The 18,970-nt window shown below is 43.3% G+C and overlaps 1 protein-coding gene across 1 annotated transcript in view; it reads left to right on the top strand.

The window, feature by feature from the left end:
* Nucleotides 1–18,463, top strand: part of LOC134337032 (solute carrier family 2, facilitated glucose transporter member 11-like) — a 52,872-nt gene extending 34,409 nt beyond the window's left edge. Inside the window, exons 10-12 of the mRNA XM_063031798.1 lie at nucleotides 7,456–7,531; nucleotides 12,163–12,290; nucleotides 15,844–18,463. Of these exons, the coding sequence (XP_062887868.1) occupies nucleotides 7,456–7,531; nucleotides 12,163–12,290; nucleotides 15,844–16,068 (429 nt within the window). The 3' untranslated portion in view covers nucleotides 16,069–18,463. The remainder of the gene's footprint in view (nucleotides 1–7,455; nucleotides 7,532–12,162; nucleotides 12,291–15,843) is intronic.
* Nucleotides 18,464–18,970: the final 507 nt, after the last annotated feature.

The raw sequence follows: 18,970 nt of genomic DNA, 5'->3' as shown, positions 1-18,970 counted from the left end.
TGATCCCCAGGGCTCAGTGCTTGGACCAGAGTTTTTTAGATATACATTAGTGGCTTCAACATAACTTAGCAAGGTAAGTGAGGATGAGCATTCACTTAGAAGTGTGGAGGATAGTAACAAAGTACAAGAAGGCACAGAGAAGCTGGCAGTGAGCAGACCAACAGCAGATGGAGTTTCATGGAGAAGTGTGAATTTTGGCCAAATTAATGTTCAGAATAAATCTACACTCAGTGGCCACTTTATTAGGTACACCGGCTTTCTTAATGCAAGAAATAGCCAATCATGTGGCAGCAACTCAATGCAGACACGGTCAAGAGGTACAGTTGTTTAGACCGAATGGGGAAGAAATGTGGTGCAAGTGACCACGGTTCTTGATGTCACTTGAAGCAGAGGGACAAGAGTGTATCAAAAGTAAGTCTTTAAAAATAGCAAACAGTACGGAAAGTGGTAAGTAAAGCATGTAGGATCAGAAGTTCTTTTCCCTTGTATTTGATACTTGTGACCTCTAGATATCCAACCACTGAGTACAATAGTAGACCAATGCACACTAAGTACTGGAGGAACTCAGCAGGTCCATGCAGGGGAATAAGCAGTCAACATTTTCAACTGAGACTCTTCATTAGGACTGCAAAGAAAGGGGGAAGAAGCCAGAATAAGAGGTAGGGAGGAGGGGAAGGAGTACACGTTGACAAATGATAGGTGAAGCTGGTTGAGGGGTAAGGTTGGTGGGCGGGGGCAGGGAGGGGTCAAGTGAGCAGCTGGGAGGTGGTGATAGGTGGAAAAGGTAAAGGGCTGAAGAAGATGGAATCTGAAAAGAGAAGACAGTGGATCATGGAGTAAGGAAGGAAGGGGGAGCTCCAGAGAGAGGTGATAATAAGCAGGTGAGGAGAAGAGAAGGGGTAAGAAGGGAATGGGAAACAAAGGAAAGGGAGGAGGAGAAATTATCAGGTTAGAGAAATCAATATTCAAAGGTACGAAAGTAGAGAAGTTGTGTTGACACAAAACATTGATTAGACCATAGCTAGAGCATTGAATCCGCACCCTTCAGGAAGAATCTGAGAGGGTGCAGAAATTACTTGCTAGGGTTGAATGATCTCGGAATCAAAATCAGGTTTAATATCACTGGTATATGTTGTGAAATATGCTGTTTTGCAACAGCTGTACATTGCAATACATAATAAAACTGGTAAATTACAATTAGAAATATATACAAAAGTACTTGAATTAAATAATTAGAGCAAAAAGAGAGAAGAAAAATACTGAGATAGTGTACATGGTCTCATAGTCCATTCAGAAATCTATTGGTGGAGGGGATGAAGCTGTCCCTAAAACATTGAGTGTGCATCTTCAGGCTCCTGTTATCTCCTTCTTGATGGTGGCATGCTATAAGATCCTAATCAAAAAGCGATCATTATTCAGTTGAGAGCAAAGAAGTTGTGACATGATTTACTGGGGATAGAAGAGTCATGATGAGTTTGGCAGAGTAAGTAGAGGAACCTGGTTTCATGTACAATGTTTCAATGACTATGAGCATAAATTTATTTTTTACCCTGAATAAAGTAATTGCTTTCAGCTGGAGCAGTAATGATCTGCTTTCAAAGGTGTGGGCTTTGCAAGCTGAGAAAGCATTCTATTGCCCACCCCTAATTGCCCTTGAGAAATTGGTGGAAGTAGAATCAGTTAGGACTGAGAAGGCGTTCATTTACTGTGGAGCCTGTGCATCTTAATCTTCTGGATGAGCCTCCCATGTGGTACCTTGTTAACTGCTTTACTAAAATCTATATAGACAACATTCACAGTTCTACCTTCATCAATCATCTTTGTAACCTCTTCCAAAAACTTAATCAAGTTAGTAAGATATCACTTTCCCTGCACAAAGCCCTGCCTTCTGTCCCTAATTAGGCCATAGTTTCCCAAATACTCAAATCTTAATCCTAGGAATTGTCTCCAAAAACCTGTCCCCACAAACCTGAGATTCACTGATCACTAATTTCTAGGATTATCCCTATTTTCCTTCTTGAATAATGGAATACCATCAACTATTTTCCAGATCTCTGGGCCCTTGGAAGATCTTGGTTCTTCCTCCTATCTCGTTAATAACTTGAGGTATATCCCATCATGTTTCCTTAAGGTGATATCTTCCCTTACGAATCTGTTGGAATTCTCTAAGGAAGTAACAGGCAGAATAGACAAAGGAGAGTCAATGAATATTGTTTACTTGATTTTCAGAAGTCCTTTGACAAGGTGCTGTACATGAGACTTAACCACCTCAATGTTTTTTAAGAGACTAGTACTAACTACTTCTTTTTCTCAAAATGTCCTTACAAATTTGCATGCTCCACATTAACTTCCCTATCCTCCACATCCCTCTCCTTGGTATATACGGATGCAAAGTCCTCATTTAGGGTCTCCTCCATCCTTCACCTCCAAGCACATCTTCCCTCCTTCATCCTTCAGAGGTCCTACCTGCTTCCTGGTTATCTTCCTTCTCTTGCTATATGTACAGATAGAAGCAAAAAAAAAAGATAAATATGGCTGGTTACCCTGTCTTCAATGGTTGGTAAGATGTTGGAGTCCATTATTAAGAGTTAGGTTTCGGGGTACTTAGAAGCACATGATAAAATAGGCCAAAATCAGCATTGTTTCCTTAAGGTGATATCTTCCCTTACGAATCTGTTGGAATTCTCTAAGGAAATAACAGGCAGAATAGACAAAGGAGAGTCAATGAATATTGTTTACTTGATTTTCAGAATTCCTTTGACAAGGTGCTGTACATGAGGCTGCGAAACAAGATAGGTGCCCATGGTATTACAGGAAAGGCACCAGTGTGGATAGAAGATTGGCTGACTGAAGGAGGCAAAGAGTGGGAATATAGGGGGCCTTTTCTGGTTGGCTGCTAGTGACCAATAGTGTTCCAGTGTTCATGTTATATGTTAATGATCTAGATGATGGAATTGATGGCTTTGTGAATGATGGAAAGATAGGTGAAGGGGAATGTAGTGTTGAGGAAATAGGGAGTCTGCAGAAGGACTTGGACAGATGAGGAGAATGGGCAGAGAATGAGCAGATGGAATACAGTGCAGTAAAGTGTATTGCCTGGCATGTTGGCAGAAGGAATGAAGGTGTAGACTATTTTCTAAGTGGGGAGAGAACTCGGAAGTTCAAGGTGCAAAGGGATTTGGGAGGACCATTGCAGGATTCATTAAAGGCTACCCCTTAGCTCCATTCTATCACCCTTGGTTCAGTCCCTTCCCACCTACGTTGTGACACTTCTCGTGCTCTCTAACTTCCAATTCTCTGGCCTTGACCACTTACTTTTCACTATAGATGCCCAGTCCCTAAACACTTTTATCCCCCATCAGGAAGACCTTGATGCTCACTGCTTCTTTCTTAATAAAAGAACCAACCAGTTGCCCTCCACCACCACCCTCTCCTGTCTGACAGAACTGATCTTCACCCTCAACAATTTATCCTTTGGACTGGTCAGATTTGCAGATGGCACAACATTATTTCTGGTGGTAATGAGGCAGCCTACAGAGGAGGGGTTAATATCCTGACACAGTGGGGCCAAAATAACAACCTCTCCCTCAACGTCTGAAAAACAAAAGGGCTGACTGTGATCAACATCAATGGGTCTACAGTTGAGAGGGTGAGTAGTTTCAAGTTCCTCTGTATACACATCACCAAACATCTCACCTGGACTTTACACACCGACTTGGTGGCAAAAAAAGCACAACAGCATCTCTTCCACCTCAGGTGACTGAAGAAGTTTGGCATGAGCTCCCAAATCCTTAAGACCTTCTACAGGGGCACCATTGAGAGCATCCTGACTGGCTGTATCACCACCTGGTATGGGAACTGCACCAACCTTGATCACTGGTAACTAGAGAGTGGTACGGACAGCCCTGCACCTCTGGATGTGAGGACATTTACAGCAGCAGGTGTATAAAGATAATCGGAGACACCAGTCACCACTATTACTACTACTACTACGTCAACTCAGGCCTAGTCCATTCTCATATACCACGTGGATACTCACCAAGACTATGCGGAAGTCTCTAGATGGTTGCTGTGAATGAATGCTCCGGATGGCTCTTGACGTGAGTTGGCAACAGCACATGACGAACATTGAGCTCTATGACGACCTACCGATGCTCACCACTAAAATCGAGGCGAGAAGACTGCAACTAGCAGGGCACTGTCTACGCCACCCCGAGCTACCTGCCAGCCTAGTCATCATATGGGAGCCCAAGCACGGGAGGATGAACTCTTGGCGCCCTCCTAAGACTATGGTCAACACGCTCCTAGAAGACAGCGGCACGGCTAATGTAGATGAACTGAACACACTGATGAGGGAGAGGGAGAGGTGGCTCACCCCAACCATAAACTCCCTTCCTCTCCCCTCTTCTATTCCCCATTCCCCAGAGCCACGGTAGAAAACTTTGTCACATGGTGTGAGCAGAATTATCTGCAGCTTAATGTGAAAAAGACTAAGGAGCTGGTGGTAGACCTGAGCAGAGCTAAGGTACCGGTGACCCCTGTTTCCATCCAGGGGGTCAGTGTGGACATGGTGGAGGATTACAAATACCTGGGGATACAAATTGACAATAAACTGGACTGGTCAAAGAACATTGAGGCTGTCTACAAGAAGGGTCAGAGCTGTCTCTATTTCCTGAGGAGACTGAGGTCCTTCAACATCTGCCGGACGATGCTGAGGATGTTCTACGAGTCTGTGGTGGCCAGGGCCATCATGTTTGCTGTTGTGTGCTGGGGCAGCAGGCTGAGGGTAGCAGACACCAACAGAATCAACAAACTCATTCGTAAAGCTAGTGACGTTGTGGGGATGGAACTGGACTCTCTGACGGTGGTGTCTGAAAAGAGGATGCTGTCCAAGTTGCATGCCATCTTGGACAATGTCTCCCATCCACTACATAATGGACTGGGTGGGCACAGGAGTACATTCAGCCAGAGACTCATTCCACCGAGATGCAACACAGAGCGTCATAGGAAGTCATTCCTGCCTGTGGCCATCAAACTTTACAACTCCTCCCTTGGAGGGTCAGACACCCTGAGCCAATAGGCTGGTCCTGGAATTATTTCCTGGCATAATTTACATATTACTATTTAACTATTTATGGTTTTATTTCTATTTAATTATTTATGGTGCAACTGTAACGAAAACCAATTTTCCCCGGGATCAATAAGTATGACTATGACTCTTCTGGCCCCTTACCTCTCCTCATCTACCTATCATCTCCCCTGGTGCCTTTTCTCCCATGGTCCACTCTTCTCTTCTATCAGATTCCTTCATCTCCAGCCCTTTGCCCTTCTTATCTACCTACCTGGCTTCCTGGCTTCGCCTATCACCTTTCAGCGATCCTCCTTCCCCTTGACCCACCTTTTCATTCTGGCTTCCTCTGCTTTCCTTTCCAGGCCTGAAATGGCAACTGTTTTGTTCATTTGCAAAGATGCTGCCTGACCTGCTGAGTTCTTCTGGCAGTTTGTGTGTTATGAAGGAAGGCAAATACTATGTGAGCATTCACTTCCAGAGGACTATCATATAAAATCAAGGATGTAGTAGAGGTTTTATAAGCTGCTGGTAAGATCATACTTGGAGTATCGTGAACAGTATTGGGTCCCTTATTGGAATTAGAATTTTTTTATCCATCTCACAACATGAGGGAGTAAAAATCATTGTTACGTCCCTGTTGCTAAGGAAGGGAAATGTGGGAGGATGTTGCCCAAACACTAAGAATGTATACAGAATTGTTTTGTATACATGTATGTACAGTCAGATATATAATCAGATCAATGTGTATTGATAAATCTGATGGCCTGGTGAAAGAAGCTGTCCTGGAGCCTGTTGGTCCTGGCCTTAATGCTGTGGTACTGTTGGCCAGACAGAAGCAGCTGAAACACTTCGTGGTTGGTGTAGCTGGAGTTCCTGATGATCCTCTGGGCCCTTTTTGCACACTTCCTGCTCTAAATGTCCTGAATAGAGGAAAGTTCAAATCCACAGATTCTCTGGGTTGTCTGTGATTGAGGGCAGATAGTTCCTGTACCAGGCATTGACACAGCCAGTCAGGATGCTCTTGATGGATTATGCCCCTTTAGAAAGTCCTGAGGATTTGGGGACTCATGCCAAGCTTCTTCAACCATCTGAGGTGAGAGAGTTGCTGTTGTGCTTTTTTCACCACACAGCCGGTATGTACAGTCCAGGTGAGATCCTCGGTAATGTGTATGCGGAGGAATTTGAAACTACTCACCCTCTAAACTACAATACCCTTTAAGGTCAATAGGGGGCTAGCCTGTCCCATTGATGTCAATAGGGGCTAGCCTGTCTCTGTTCTTCCGGTAATCCACAACCAACTCCTTCATTTTTTTGACATTGAGGGGGAGATTGTTTTCTTGGTCCCACTGTGTCAGGATGCTGACTTCTCCACTGTAGGCTGTCTCATCATTGTTGGAAATAAGGCCCATCAGTGCCGTGCCATCTGCAAATTTGATCAGCAGATTGGAGCTGCGCATGGCAACACAGTCGTGGGTGTATAGGGAGTAGAGGAGGGGGCTCAGGACACAACCCTGGGGGGCTCTGTTGTTCAAGATCAAAGGGGCAGAGGTGAGGGAGCTCATCGTTAGCACCTGTCTGCGATGGAACAGGAAGTCCGGGATCCAGCTGCACAAGGTGGGGTGCTGGCCAAGGACTCTGAGCTTCCTGTCGAGCCTGGGGGGAATTATGGTGTTGAATGCTGAACTGTAGTCCAAGAACAGCATTCTAACGTATGCATCCCTCTTCTCCAGGTGAGTGAGGATTGTGTCTAGTGCTGTGGCCATGGCATTGTCAGTTGTATCAGTAGGCGAATTGTAGGGGTCCGGTGTAGGTGGTAGCAAGCTGCAGATGTAATCCTTGACCAGCCTGCTGGCATTGGAGAGGGTCCAGAGGAGGTGGACGAGAATGATCCTGGGAATGAAAGAGGAGCGTTTGATGGCTTTGGACCTATACTAGTTAGAGTTTATAAGAATAAGAAGGTGCGGGGGAGGAATCTAATTGAAGCCTATTGATAGGCCTAGAAGTGGATGTGGAAAGGATGGTTCCAGTAGTGAGGTCACACCCTCAGAATATAAATACTGTATGTCCCTTTTAATCAGAGATGAGGAGGAATTTCTTTAGCCAGAGGGTGGTGAACCTGTGGAATTGCAGTATAGACCATGTCATTGAGTATATTTAAAATAGGAGTGATATGTTCTTCATTATTAAGGGTGTCAAAGGTCATGGGGCAAAGGCAGGAGAACGGTGTTGAGTGGGAATAAAAAAATCAGCTATGATCAGGCAGAGCAGAGTTGATGGGCCAAATAGCCAAATTCTGCTCCTACTTTTTAATGGAATGAGTAACTACTTGAGACAAAGTAACGTGCAGGATAATGCTAATGAGTGATTTTTCTGGTGTTTTCTAGCATCAGTTCACCTGGTTGCCGTACTGCAGCGTATTCCTCATTTTTGCCTACATTTTCAGTTATGGCATTGGTCCAGGTGAGTTCAGGCAAAAGGCAGCAGGGCGGGTGTGGGAAGAGGAATGACTATAGAGCAATGTTCCCTCTAATTTTTAGTAGTCAGTGTGCGCAAAAATCTTATGTTGTGCAAATTTTTTTCCTGTGACAAAAGTATATGTGCATTTAATGCACACATGGCACAGTTTATGTAGGTTTACAAAATATTTGACATAAAACTGCACAGAATAATAACAAAATAACATACATATTTAAGTCACTCAGTTTTTTTTTTCTCTCTCCTGTCTTTGGCATTTACCCATTCTTTGTAAACTCTATCTAACCTAATAGAACTTCCATCCAATTGATAGCTTTTGATTCTCATTAACATATCCAAATAACATTCGCCTAAACGGTTTTTCAGCTTGTTTTTGAGTTGATTCATTAGGCCACAACCTCGCTCACAGTCCGCAATAGACACAAGAAAGGTTCCCCCAATGTCCATCAACTGTGCAAGGTCGCAAAACTGTTCATTTTGAAGTAAAAATGCCACCATTTGAGCAAAGTTTGAAATCAGTTTGGATTTAATTTTTTCTTGCATGGAAAATTTGAAATCATTAAACTGTCTAACTATTACAGTATTTTCAGCTAGAAAATCATGATATTTTAGACATAAGGCATTAACTTGTTCATTGCCAAATGTGAAGTCACAATCTGCAATTGTGGAGAAATCAAAAGCTGACCATTCTTGTACCTCATCTTCAGGAAACCTTTCTTCTAAATGAACACAAAGACTATTTATAAAAGTCAACAGCGAACTTAACTGTATAACCATATAACAATTATAGCACGGAAATGGGCCATCTCGGCCCTTCTAGTCTGTGCCAAACTCTTACTCTCATCTAGTCCCACCGATCTGCACTCAGCCCATAACCCTCCATTCCTTTCCTGTCCATATATCTATCCAATTTAACTTTAAACGACAACATCGAACCAGCCTCAACCACTTCTGCTGGAAGCTCGTTCCACACAGCTACCACTCTCTGACTAAAGAAGTTCCCCTCATGTTACCCCTAAACTTTTGCCCTTTAACTCTCAACTCACGTCCTCTTTTTTGAATCTCCCCCATTCTCAATGGAAAAAGCCTATCCATGTCAACTCTATCAATCCCCCTCATAATTTTAAACACCTCAATCAAGTCCCCCCTCAACCTTCTACGCGCCAAAGAATAAAGACCTAACTTGTTCAACCTTTCTCTGTAACTTAGGAGATGAAACCCAGGCAACATTTTCGTAAACCTCCTCTGTACTCTCTCAATTTTATTGACATCTTTCCTATAATTCGGTGACCAGAACTGTACACAATACTCCAAATTTGGCCTTACCAATTCCTTATACAATTTCAACATTACATCCCAACTCCTATACTCAATGCTCTGATTAATAAAGGCCAGCACACCAAAAGCTTTCTTCACCACCCTATCCACATGAGATTCCACCTTCAGGGAACTATGCACCATTATTCCTAGATCCCTCTGTTCTACTGCATTCTTCAATGCCCTACCATTTACCATGTATGTCCTATTTTGATTAATCCTACCAAAATGTAGCACCTCACATTTATCAGCATTAAACTCCATCTGCCATCTTTCAGCCCACTCTTCAAACTGGCCTAAATCTCTCTGCGAGCTTTGAAAACCTACCTCATCATCCACAACGCCACCTATCTTAGTATCATCTGCATACTTACTAATCCAATTTACCACCCCATCATCCAGATCATTAATATATATGACAAACAATATTGGACCCAGTACAGATCCCTGAGGAACACCGCTACACACCGTCCTCCAATCTGACACAGTTATCCACCACTACTCTCTGGCGTCTCCCATCTAGCCACTGCTGAATCCATTTTACAACTTCCATATTAATGCCTAACGATTGACCCTTCCTAACTAACCTTCCGTGTGGAACCTTGTCAAAGGCCTTACTGAAGTCCAAATAGACAACATCCACCGCTTTACCCTCGTCAACTTTCTTAGTAACCTCATCAAAAATTCAATAAGATTTGTCAAACATGACCTTCCACGCACAAATCCATGTTGACTGTTCCTAATCAGACCCTGTCTATCCAGATAATTATATATACCATCTCTAAGAATACTTTCCATCAATTTACCCACCACTGATATCAAACGTACAGGCCGATAATTGCTAGGTTTACTCTTAGAATCCTTTTTAAACAATGGAACCACGTGAGCAATACGCCAATCCTCCGGCACCATCCCCGTTTCTAATGACATTTGAAATATTTCTGTCAGAGCCCCTGCTATTTCCACACTAACTTCCCTCAAGGTCCTAGGGAATATCTTTTCCGGACCCGGAGACTTATCCACTTTTATATTCCTTAAAAGCGCCAGTATTTCCTCTTCTTTAATTGTCATACTTTCCATAACTACCCTTCTTGTTTCCTTTACCTTACACAATTCAATATCCTTCTCATTAGTGAATACTGAAGAAAAGAAATTGTTCAAAATCTCCCCCATCTCTTTTTGCTCCACACATAGCCGTCCACTCTGATTCTCTAAGGGACCAATTTTATCCCTCACTATCCTTTTGCTATTAACATAATTGTAGAAACCCTTTGGATTTATTTTCACCTTACTTGCTAAAGCAGCCTTGTATCTTCTTTTAGTTTTTCTAATTTCTTTCTAAAGATTCTTTTTACATTCTTTATATTCCTCGAGCACCTCATTAACTCCAAGCTGCCTATATTTATTGAAGATTCCTCTCTTTTTCCGAACCAAGTTTCCAATATCCCTTGAAAACCATGGCTCTCTCAAACTTTTAACCTTTCCTTTCAACCTAACAGGACATAAAGATCCTGCACCCTCAAAATTTCACCTTTAAATGACCTCCATTTCTCTATTACATCCTTCCCATAAAACAAATTGTCCCAATCCACTCCTTCTAAATCCTTTCGCATCTCCTCAAAGTTAGCCTTTCTCCAATCAAAAATCTCAACCCTGGGTCCAGTCCTATCCTTCTCCATAATTATATTGAAACTAATGGTATTGTGATCACTGGACCCGAAGTGCTCCCCAACACATACCTCCATCACCTGCCCTATCTCATTCCCTAACAGGAGATCCAACACTGCCCTTTCTCTAGTTGGTACCTCTATGTATTGCTCCAAAAAACTATCTTGCACACATTTGACAAACTCCAAACCATCCAGCCCTTTTACAGAATGGGCTTCCCAGTCAATGTGTGGAAAATTAAAATCTCCCACAATCACAACCTTGTGCTTTCTGCAAATATCTGCTACAGATACCTCCTTACAAATTTGCTCCTCCAGTTTCGGTCCCCATTAGGTGGTCTATAATACACCCCTATAAGCATCACTACACCTTTCCTATTCCTCAATTCCACCCAAATAGCCTCCCTAAACGAGCCCTCTAATCTATCCTGCCAGAGCACCGCTGTTATATTTTCTCTGACAAGCAATGCAACACCTCCCCCTCTTGCCCCTCCTATTCTATCACACCTGAAGCAACGAAATCCTGGAATACTTAGTTGCCAGTCACACCCCTCCTACAACCACGTTTCACTAACAGCTACAATATCATATTTCCAGGTATCAATCCATGCTCTAAGCTCATCCACCTTTCTTACAATGCTCCTAGCATTAAAGTAGATGCATTTAAGAAACTCTCCACCTCCCACTCTCTGTTTATCCCTAATGGAGCAAACAACTTTGTTATCTTTTTCTTCCTTGTCCCCTACATCTTTGGTCTGATTGCTCCTGATCTCTGTCCCCTGCCTATCCTCCCTCACACCTGCCTTCTCTATTTGTGAACTAACCTCCCCTCTCCTTGTCTCCTTAATTTGATTCTCTCCCCCCAACCATTCTAGTTTAAAGTCATCTCAGTAGCCCTCGCAAATCTCCCCGCCAGGATATTGGTCCCCCTAGGATTCAAGTGTAACCCGTCCTCTTTGTATCTACTGCGATGTTTTCTTCATGTTGTTGGCTTAGCAAAAGTTTGTTTGTCACTCCACAAAACATTGTCTCCCAGATACTGCTTTCTTATCTTGTTAATTTTGCCTCGCGCAAAATGAAGCGAATCAATCGGTGTCAGGGCCACTCTTTTGCAGAATCTTGCACAGTGCAGCCAGTTCATCAAAGACATCACTTAAAACCTGTAAAGCTACTTTGTATGTGATGTTTATCAAATTCTTATGACAGTATTTAGCCACAGGGTTATTTGACTGATCTTTTTCAATAAAAACTTAGTAAGCTATCAACAGGATTTGAAACAGATCTTTGTAAACTTTACGATATGAACACTGTCCACCAAAGATGGCTGCTGCCGTGATGCAGCTGTACAACTCGGAACAGGAAAGGTGAGGTGATGTAAATTAGTGACGTGCATTGTGGTATTTGAAAAACTGACTAGTTAACAGAAACACTTAGCTAAAGGATTATTTTCAATAATTATTAATTACTACATTATTTTAGGTAACTAACCTTTTGTGCGCACATTAATTTCCTTTGTGCACTGGTTGAAAAACGTGTGCACGCGCAGCTTAGCGGGAACATAGCTCTGGAGTCTCAGCACTGCCAAGTCACTGTGACGGTCTATACTGATGCTACAATTGCTTGCCTTTCCAGCGGGTGTGACTGCAATCATTCCCTTCGAAATCTTTACTCAGCCATACCGGCCTGTTGCCTTCATGATTAATGGCTCCTTCCAGTGGCTAGGACTCGTCCTCATGGGAATGATCTTCCCGTATATTGTGGTAAGTAAGTACAGTGATAGAGAAACCCTGGGAAAGGAAGGCTGCTCAGTCTAATTCCCGTGGTATCTACTATTGTTCTTCAGCTCACGTACTCCACTGATGACCCGTAACACCTTCCGTTGCTTTGGCATGGTTATAGAGACGTAGGACTCCGGAGCAAAGAGACTGACTCTTCAGCCCATCTAGCCCATGCCAGTCTAGAACCATCTCCCTACATCTGGGACATGGCTCTCCACACCTCTTTTGTCCACGACCCTATTTAAATGCTACAATTGAACCCACATCTACAACTTCTGCTGGCAGCTTGTTTCACACTCACACCACCTCTGAGTGAAGATGTTCCCCTCAAATTCTCCTTAAGTACTTCATCTTTCCTCCTCAACCTACGACCTCTAGTGCAACACATACAAAATGCTGGAGGATCTCAGCAGGTCAGGCAGCGTCTCTGGAAATGAATAAACAGTCGACATTTCAGGCTGAGAACCTTCTTCAGGACTGGAAAGGAAGGGGGAAGATACCAGTATAAAGGTGGGGGGAGGGGTTAGAAGGACTAGCTGGAAGACAGGTGGGTGGAAAAGATAAAGGGCTGGAAAAGAAGGAATCTGATAGGAGAGGAGAGTGGATTATGGGAGGGAAAAAGGAGGGACACCAGGGGGAGGTGATAGGCAGGGGAGGAGAAGGGGGAGGAGAAGAGGTGGGAGGCCAAAGCAGGGAATAAAAGAAGAGGGAAGGGAGAGGGATACCGGAAGAGAAATCAATGTTCATACCATTAGGTTGGAGGCTATCTAGATGGAATATGAGGTATTCCTCCTCTATCCTGAGAGTGGCTTCATCATGGCAAAAGAGGAATCCATGGTCCGATATGTCAGAATGGAATGGGGATATGAATTAAAATCATTGGCCACCAGGAAATTCTCCTTTTGGCAGGTGGAGCAGAGGTGTTCAACAATGTGGTTCCTCAGTTTATGTCAGGTCTCACCAATGTAGAGGAGGCTGCATTGGGAGCACTGGATACAATAGACAACCCCTGCAGATTCACAGGTGAAGTCTTGCCTCACCTGAAAGGGCTGTTAGTGGCCCAAAAAGGAGTTAAAGGAACAGGTAGGTGTAGCATTTCTGTCACTTGCAGGGATCTATGCCTGAGGGAGATTGGTAGGGAGGGATAAATAGTTATGGGGATCACACAGGCAGCGATCCCTGCACAAAGCTGAGAGTGGGGAGGGGAGGGAATGATGTGCTTGGTGGTGAAATCCTGTTGAAAATGGTTGAGGTTGCAGAGAGTAGTGTGTTGGATGTGGAGGCTCATGGGGTGGTAGATGAAGACGAGAGGAACTCTATCCCTGTTCAGGAAGCAGGAAGATGGGGGCGAGCGCGGAAGTCTGGGAAATGGGGGAGATGTGGTTAGGGCAGCATCAATGGTGGAGAAAGGGAAACCCAGTTCTTTGAAGGAGGACAACTCTGATGTCCCGGAAAGGAAAGCCTCATCCTGGGAACAGATGCGGCGGAGACGAAGGAACTGAGAGAAGGGAATAGCGTTTTTACAGGAAACAGGGTAGAAAGAGCTATAGTAAAGATATACCTCTAGTTCTAGTTTCACTCAGCCTGAGGGGAAAAAGCCTGCATGCACTCACAGTATCTATAATCCTCATAAATATGTTTACCTCTAGAATATCCTCCCTCATTCTCCTGTGCTCCAGTGAATTAAGTTCCCTTTCCCTATAACTCAGGTCCTCAACACCAGGCAACATCCTTGTGAATTTTCTCTGCTCTCTTTCAAGCTTATTGACATTTTTCCTGTTTGTGGTAGGTAGGCGGGTGACCAGACCTGCAAATTCAGCCTCACCAACATCTTAAACAATTTCAAAATAACATCGCAACTCTTGTGTTCAGTGTCCTGATTTATGAAGGCCAATGTGCCCAAAGCTCTCAAGATCCCATCTACCTGTGATGCCACTTACAAGGAATTATAGATCTGTATTCCCAGATCCCTCTGTTCTTTCTACTGCACACCTCCACCTCAGTAGCCGACAATCTACTGTGTAAGTCTTACCCTGTTTGATCCTCCCTAAGTGCAACCCTCACACTTGTCTATGTTAAACTCCATCTAACATTTTTCAGCCCATTTTCTCATTTGGTCTATATCATGCTTCAAGCTTGAATAATTGTGCTTGCTACCCTCCATGCCCCCAAGCTTGTTGATATCTACAAATTTGCTGATCCAGTTTACCACATTATTAGTTGAATCATTAATATAGATGGTGAACAACAATGGACCTAGCACCTATCCCTGTGGCACAACACTAGTTATAAACCTCCAGTCGGAGGGACAACTGTTTACTATCACAGTCTAGCTTCTGCTAAGTCAAAATTGAATCCAATTCACTAGTTCATCCTGAATGCTAAGCGACTTAACCTTCTGGACCTGCCTTCCATGCAGGACTTTGTCAAAGGCCTTGTAGATAACATCCACCACCTTTCCTTTACCAACCTTCTTGGTAATCTCCTCAAAAAAACACTATAAGATCGGTTAGACATTGACCTACCATGCAAGAAGCTACATTGACTATTTCTAATCAGACCCTGTCTGTCCAAGTACTTACAGACAGAATGCTGTCCTAAAGTAGAAAGATCAGAGGGATCTGGGAATATAGATCTATAATTCCTTCTAAGTGGCATCACAGGCAGATGGGATCTTAAAGAGAGCTTTGGGCACATTGGCCTTCATAAATCAGGACATTGAACACAAGAGTTGAGATGTTATTTTGAAATTGTTTAATACTTATGACTGCTGTCAGGCTCACCCTTCTGTGATACTGCTATCTAAAACATGGAAACAAGTTTATTTTGGCTAAACAAGTCCAAGCCCAGTTTATGCCCCACTGGTGTTTCCTTCTTCGCCAATCCCTGTTAATATATCATTTATATGCTTTGCTCCATGTGCTTATTTGCATTTCTATTGGTCACCCTAATGATGCTTTGTGGTTGTGAAATCTATTACTAATAGTTTCCCTGGTGAAGAATTGCTTTTGAATTTATAGTTGGATGTGTTAGTGATTCTCCTTCCCTTTCTCCCATGGTCCACTCTCCTCTCCTATCAAATTCCTTCTTCTTCAGCCCTTTACCTTTTCCACCTATCACGTCCCAGCTTCTCACTTCGAGCCCACTCACCCACCTACCTACCCCCTCTCACCGATCACCTGCCAGCTTGTACTCCATCCCTTCTACACATCTTCTTCTTCTGGTTTCTGCCCCCTTCCTTCAGTCCCATGAAGGGTCTCAGCCCAAAATGTTGACAGTTTATTCCTCCCCATAGATGCTGCCTGACCTGTTGAGTTCCTCCAGCATTTTGTTTGTGTTGGTCTGGATTTTCAGCATCTGCAGAATCTCTTGGGTTCTTTTCTCTTGTATGTGTACGCTTGAATTTTCCAGATGTCGTGGTAGCAGGAGGTACCTTTAGAGCTGCCTTGGCAGAATCCTGAGAATGACAGGGGTGAGTTTGCATGTTGAAGGTGTGACTAGTGAGTGTTCATGCTGCTGTCTCTTGCTTTCCCAGGAGGGACTGGGTCCATTCTGCTTCCTCATATTCCTGGGCGACTGTTTGATCATTGCCGTGTACGTCTTCATCATTTTGCCAGAAACTAAAGGGAAAACTGTTCTGGAGATCACAGGAGAGTTTCGGAAAATAAACCGGAAGAGGATGGGGGGCAGCTCGGTGGCAATTCGTAGAAGACTGTCTCAGAACGTTCCAGAGGTCTTTGTCATTGCTACCAAACTGTAAGAGGTTAGCATCAAAAACTGCAACAGATGCAACCACTGGAAGGTGGTGAGTGAGATACAGCTCTGAGCTCAGATCCTTTTGTGGGCTGCAATTCCAGTCAGTATGCTGACATTGTGGAAACTATTTCTACAACTGGGGTGGGCACTGAGGCTCTGGATGTTGGATTTGTTATATTTTTTGAATGGTTTTGGTTGAAAATAACAAGGCTGTAATTACTTTGTCTGGTTTCGCCTTTTGCTGTTAGTGGGTTTGATTCACTCTGTGTTCTCGGTTGAATTTTTGCTGAGGGTTGTAAGGAGCCTACTGTTAACATAGAATAAAGAAACAAAGTGCCTTTTGCACCCTTGGGCTGAGCAGAAGCATCTTACAGCCTGTCAAGTAACTAATGTAGGAGGCACAGCAGTCAATGTGTGCACAGCATAAACAGCAATATGATAATGACCAATCTGTTTTGTTGTGAGAATCCTGCTGCTCCACGGACTAGTGTTATGGGAATGTTTTAATATGATGCAAAAGGGAAAATGTGCCTCTTTCGTCCTCTGTGCTGCATTGGAGAATTAGCTTAGACGGTTGGGTTTGAGAATGTGGAACAGGACAAAATCACAGTTTGTAAATTGAGGAGAGATACCTCTGCCTCAGCCACAGCAGACAGAAAGGTGACATGAAAATGTTACCTGCCAGTGGAGTGCTGTGATGCTGTTACACAGGTTTTGGTGGTGTCTCTTAAATTTTAATATTCTAAAAGTGTCTGTAGTCTCTATTGATTTGATTTTGGATTTTGTAGCAGTGTCTCACAGTTGGGTTCAGAGACATGGTTTCCATAAAAATGAGTGTAAAACGGTCAAACTATTGAACAACTTGCCCATTATATCGTTTAGGGAGGGAATTTAGTGAGCACAGTCCCACTCGGTCTCTTCATTGCCCTTTGCCATGGTCTAGGAAGTCCTTGTCTTGGCCATTTCCAGTATGCTGTTAAATGCGATTCACACCGCACACTCCACAAGCATTGGCTGGGAGCAGGAGTTCTGGGCTTAAGTAATCAGCTGGCACTTCTGTTCCACTGCTCCCAGCTCTTAACATAACACCCTCTGATTGGACTTTCTGCATAGCTCAGTGACCGCCCTTTCCAAAGTTCTGCTTACATTAGTTTCAACTTGCAGAAAGTCAAAGTGTACCATCAGGAGTGAAAACTAGGTGATCAATATGTTGGAAAAGTCCTAGTTGTTTTCTCCACTCCAGTGCTTACTTTTTGGGATCTAATTTAACATTAATTGGAGACTTGAGCTGTCTCTCTGGGATTTCAGTTTACTGCTTAGATTTATTGCTCTCTGCGCTTGCTGGAAAGGTTTCGGGGCTCAGTGCCTTCCTGTGAGTTGATCTGAGGATTCTGACAAGATCTTTCTCTAGTTACATGTGGGCACAGGGAGAAAGTGCAAATTCCACACACACCACCTGAGGCAAGGCACAAACATAGGTCACGAGAGCTCTGAGACAGCACCATTACCTGTGGGGCCGCTGTGCATCCGGATTTTAAGTAAGTGACTGATATAAAAAGGCCATTGTGGTTGTAAAATGGCCATCTCAATCAGCAGATGGGTATGGTTGACCAGTGAAAATGAAATAATGCCAGTCTTGTTACAAACCTCTAAGCATTCCGTTTCTTTTTTCTGTGCAAGCCAAATACCTTCACAACACTAATACTGCAGAAACAAACTCATGTTCCTCTCAGTTCACCACACCTATTATGGTGAGTTGATATGCAGAGGAATGATAGTAAAGATTTTATTCATAATATATACAGTAAATACAATTGGGATGTCTTTTTCTCCATTCATTCTATCATCAATTCAATCCATTCTCTTACAAAGCATCAAAGCCACTCTGGTATCCAGGTTGACAAAGATTACAGTTCTGTTCTTCATCTTAAAGCCAGCTGGTTGATACCTTCACCAACAGTAGCTAGGGTTGTTGGAGCACACTGCAAGCTCGTGGGACCAGCCTCAGCAACTCATTTACGTTGTAAGGGAATCTCCATCATACCTTCATGGTGAACCTAAGGTGATGAGTTTACACTGGGACTTCACAGGCAAGTCCTTCCAAAGAGTTCATATGTTAGTATGTGAAAACTGGGAAGGTACTGGCTGAACACCAAACTCGACAGGGTAACTGACCAGAAGCTTAAACTACTTGTTGATCACGGAGCACTCTATCTTTTTGACATTTTCAAGTCTTATTTATTTGACCTGTTAAAGATTGCCTGTTGATACCCAGTGACCCTTGATGAGATCATCAAATGGGTGCTAAGCTGAGGTGAAGCCTCCTTTTACATCATGCTGTGCTTTGTACTGATGCATCTGATGCACTCCTGATGTATGTTCTACATTTATTGTTTACTGTTCACGAATGTTTTACAACATTACTTCAAACTATCAATATCTATTGTGAAAATGTATTCAAAGATAAATGGTAATAAACAACAATGTAAGGTCTGGCTTATGTTACTGTCCAAATTATTTGTATGACTGCAATAATTTTCATAGCCCATTTTACTTCAGTAGGACAACAAGTGGGATTTCCCATTTTAATTCTACTTCCCATTCCTATTCTGATGTTGGTCCAATACCTCCTCTACTGTCTCGATGATTCCATTCTCAGGTTGGAGGAACAAAACCTCATATTCTATCTGGGTAGCAGCTAACTTGATGGCATGAACTTTGATTTTTCTAAGTTTCAGTAATTCCCTCCCCCTTCTCTCTTTTCCATTCTCCATTATGTCTCCCCTCGTACACCCTTTGCTCCTCTCCCACCCATCACCTTCCTCTGGTGCCCCTACTCCTTCCTGTTTTTCCATGGCCCACTCTCCTCTTCTACCTCATTTCTTCTTCAGGCTTTACCTCTGGTG

The sequence above is a fragment of the Mobula hypostoma genome, chromosome 23 (genome assembly GCF_963921235.1).
Source record: "Mobula hypostoma chromosome 23, sMobHyp1.1, whole genome shotgun sequence".
Taxonomy (NCBI): domain Eukaryota; kingdom Metazoa; phylum Chordata; class Chondrichthyes; order Myliobatiformes; family Myliobatidae; genus Mobula; species Mobula hypostoma.
This window is presented reverse-complemented; position numbering and strand designations above follow the sequence as displayed.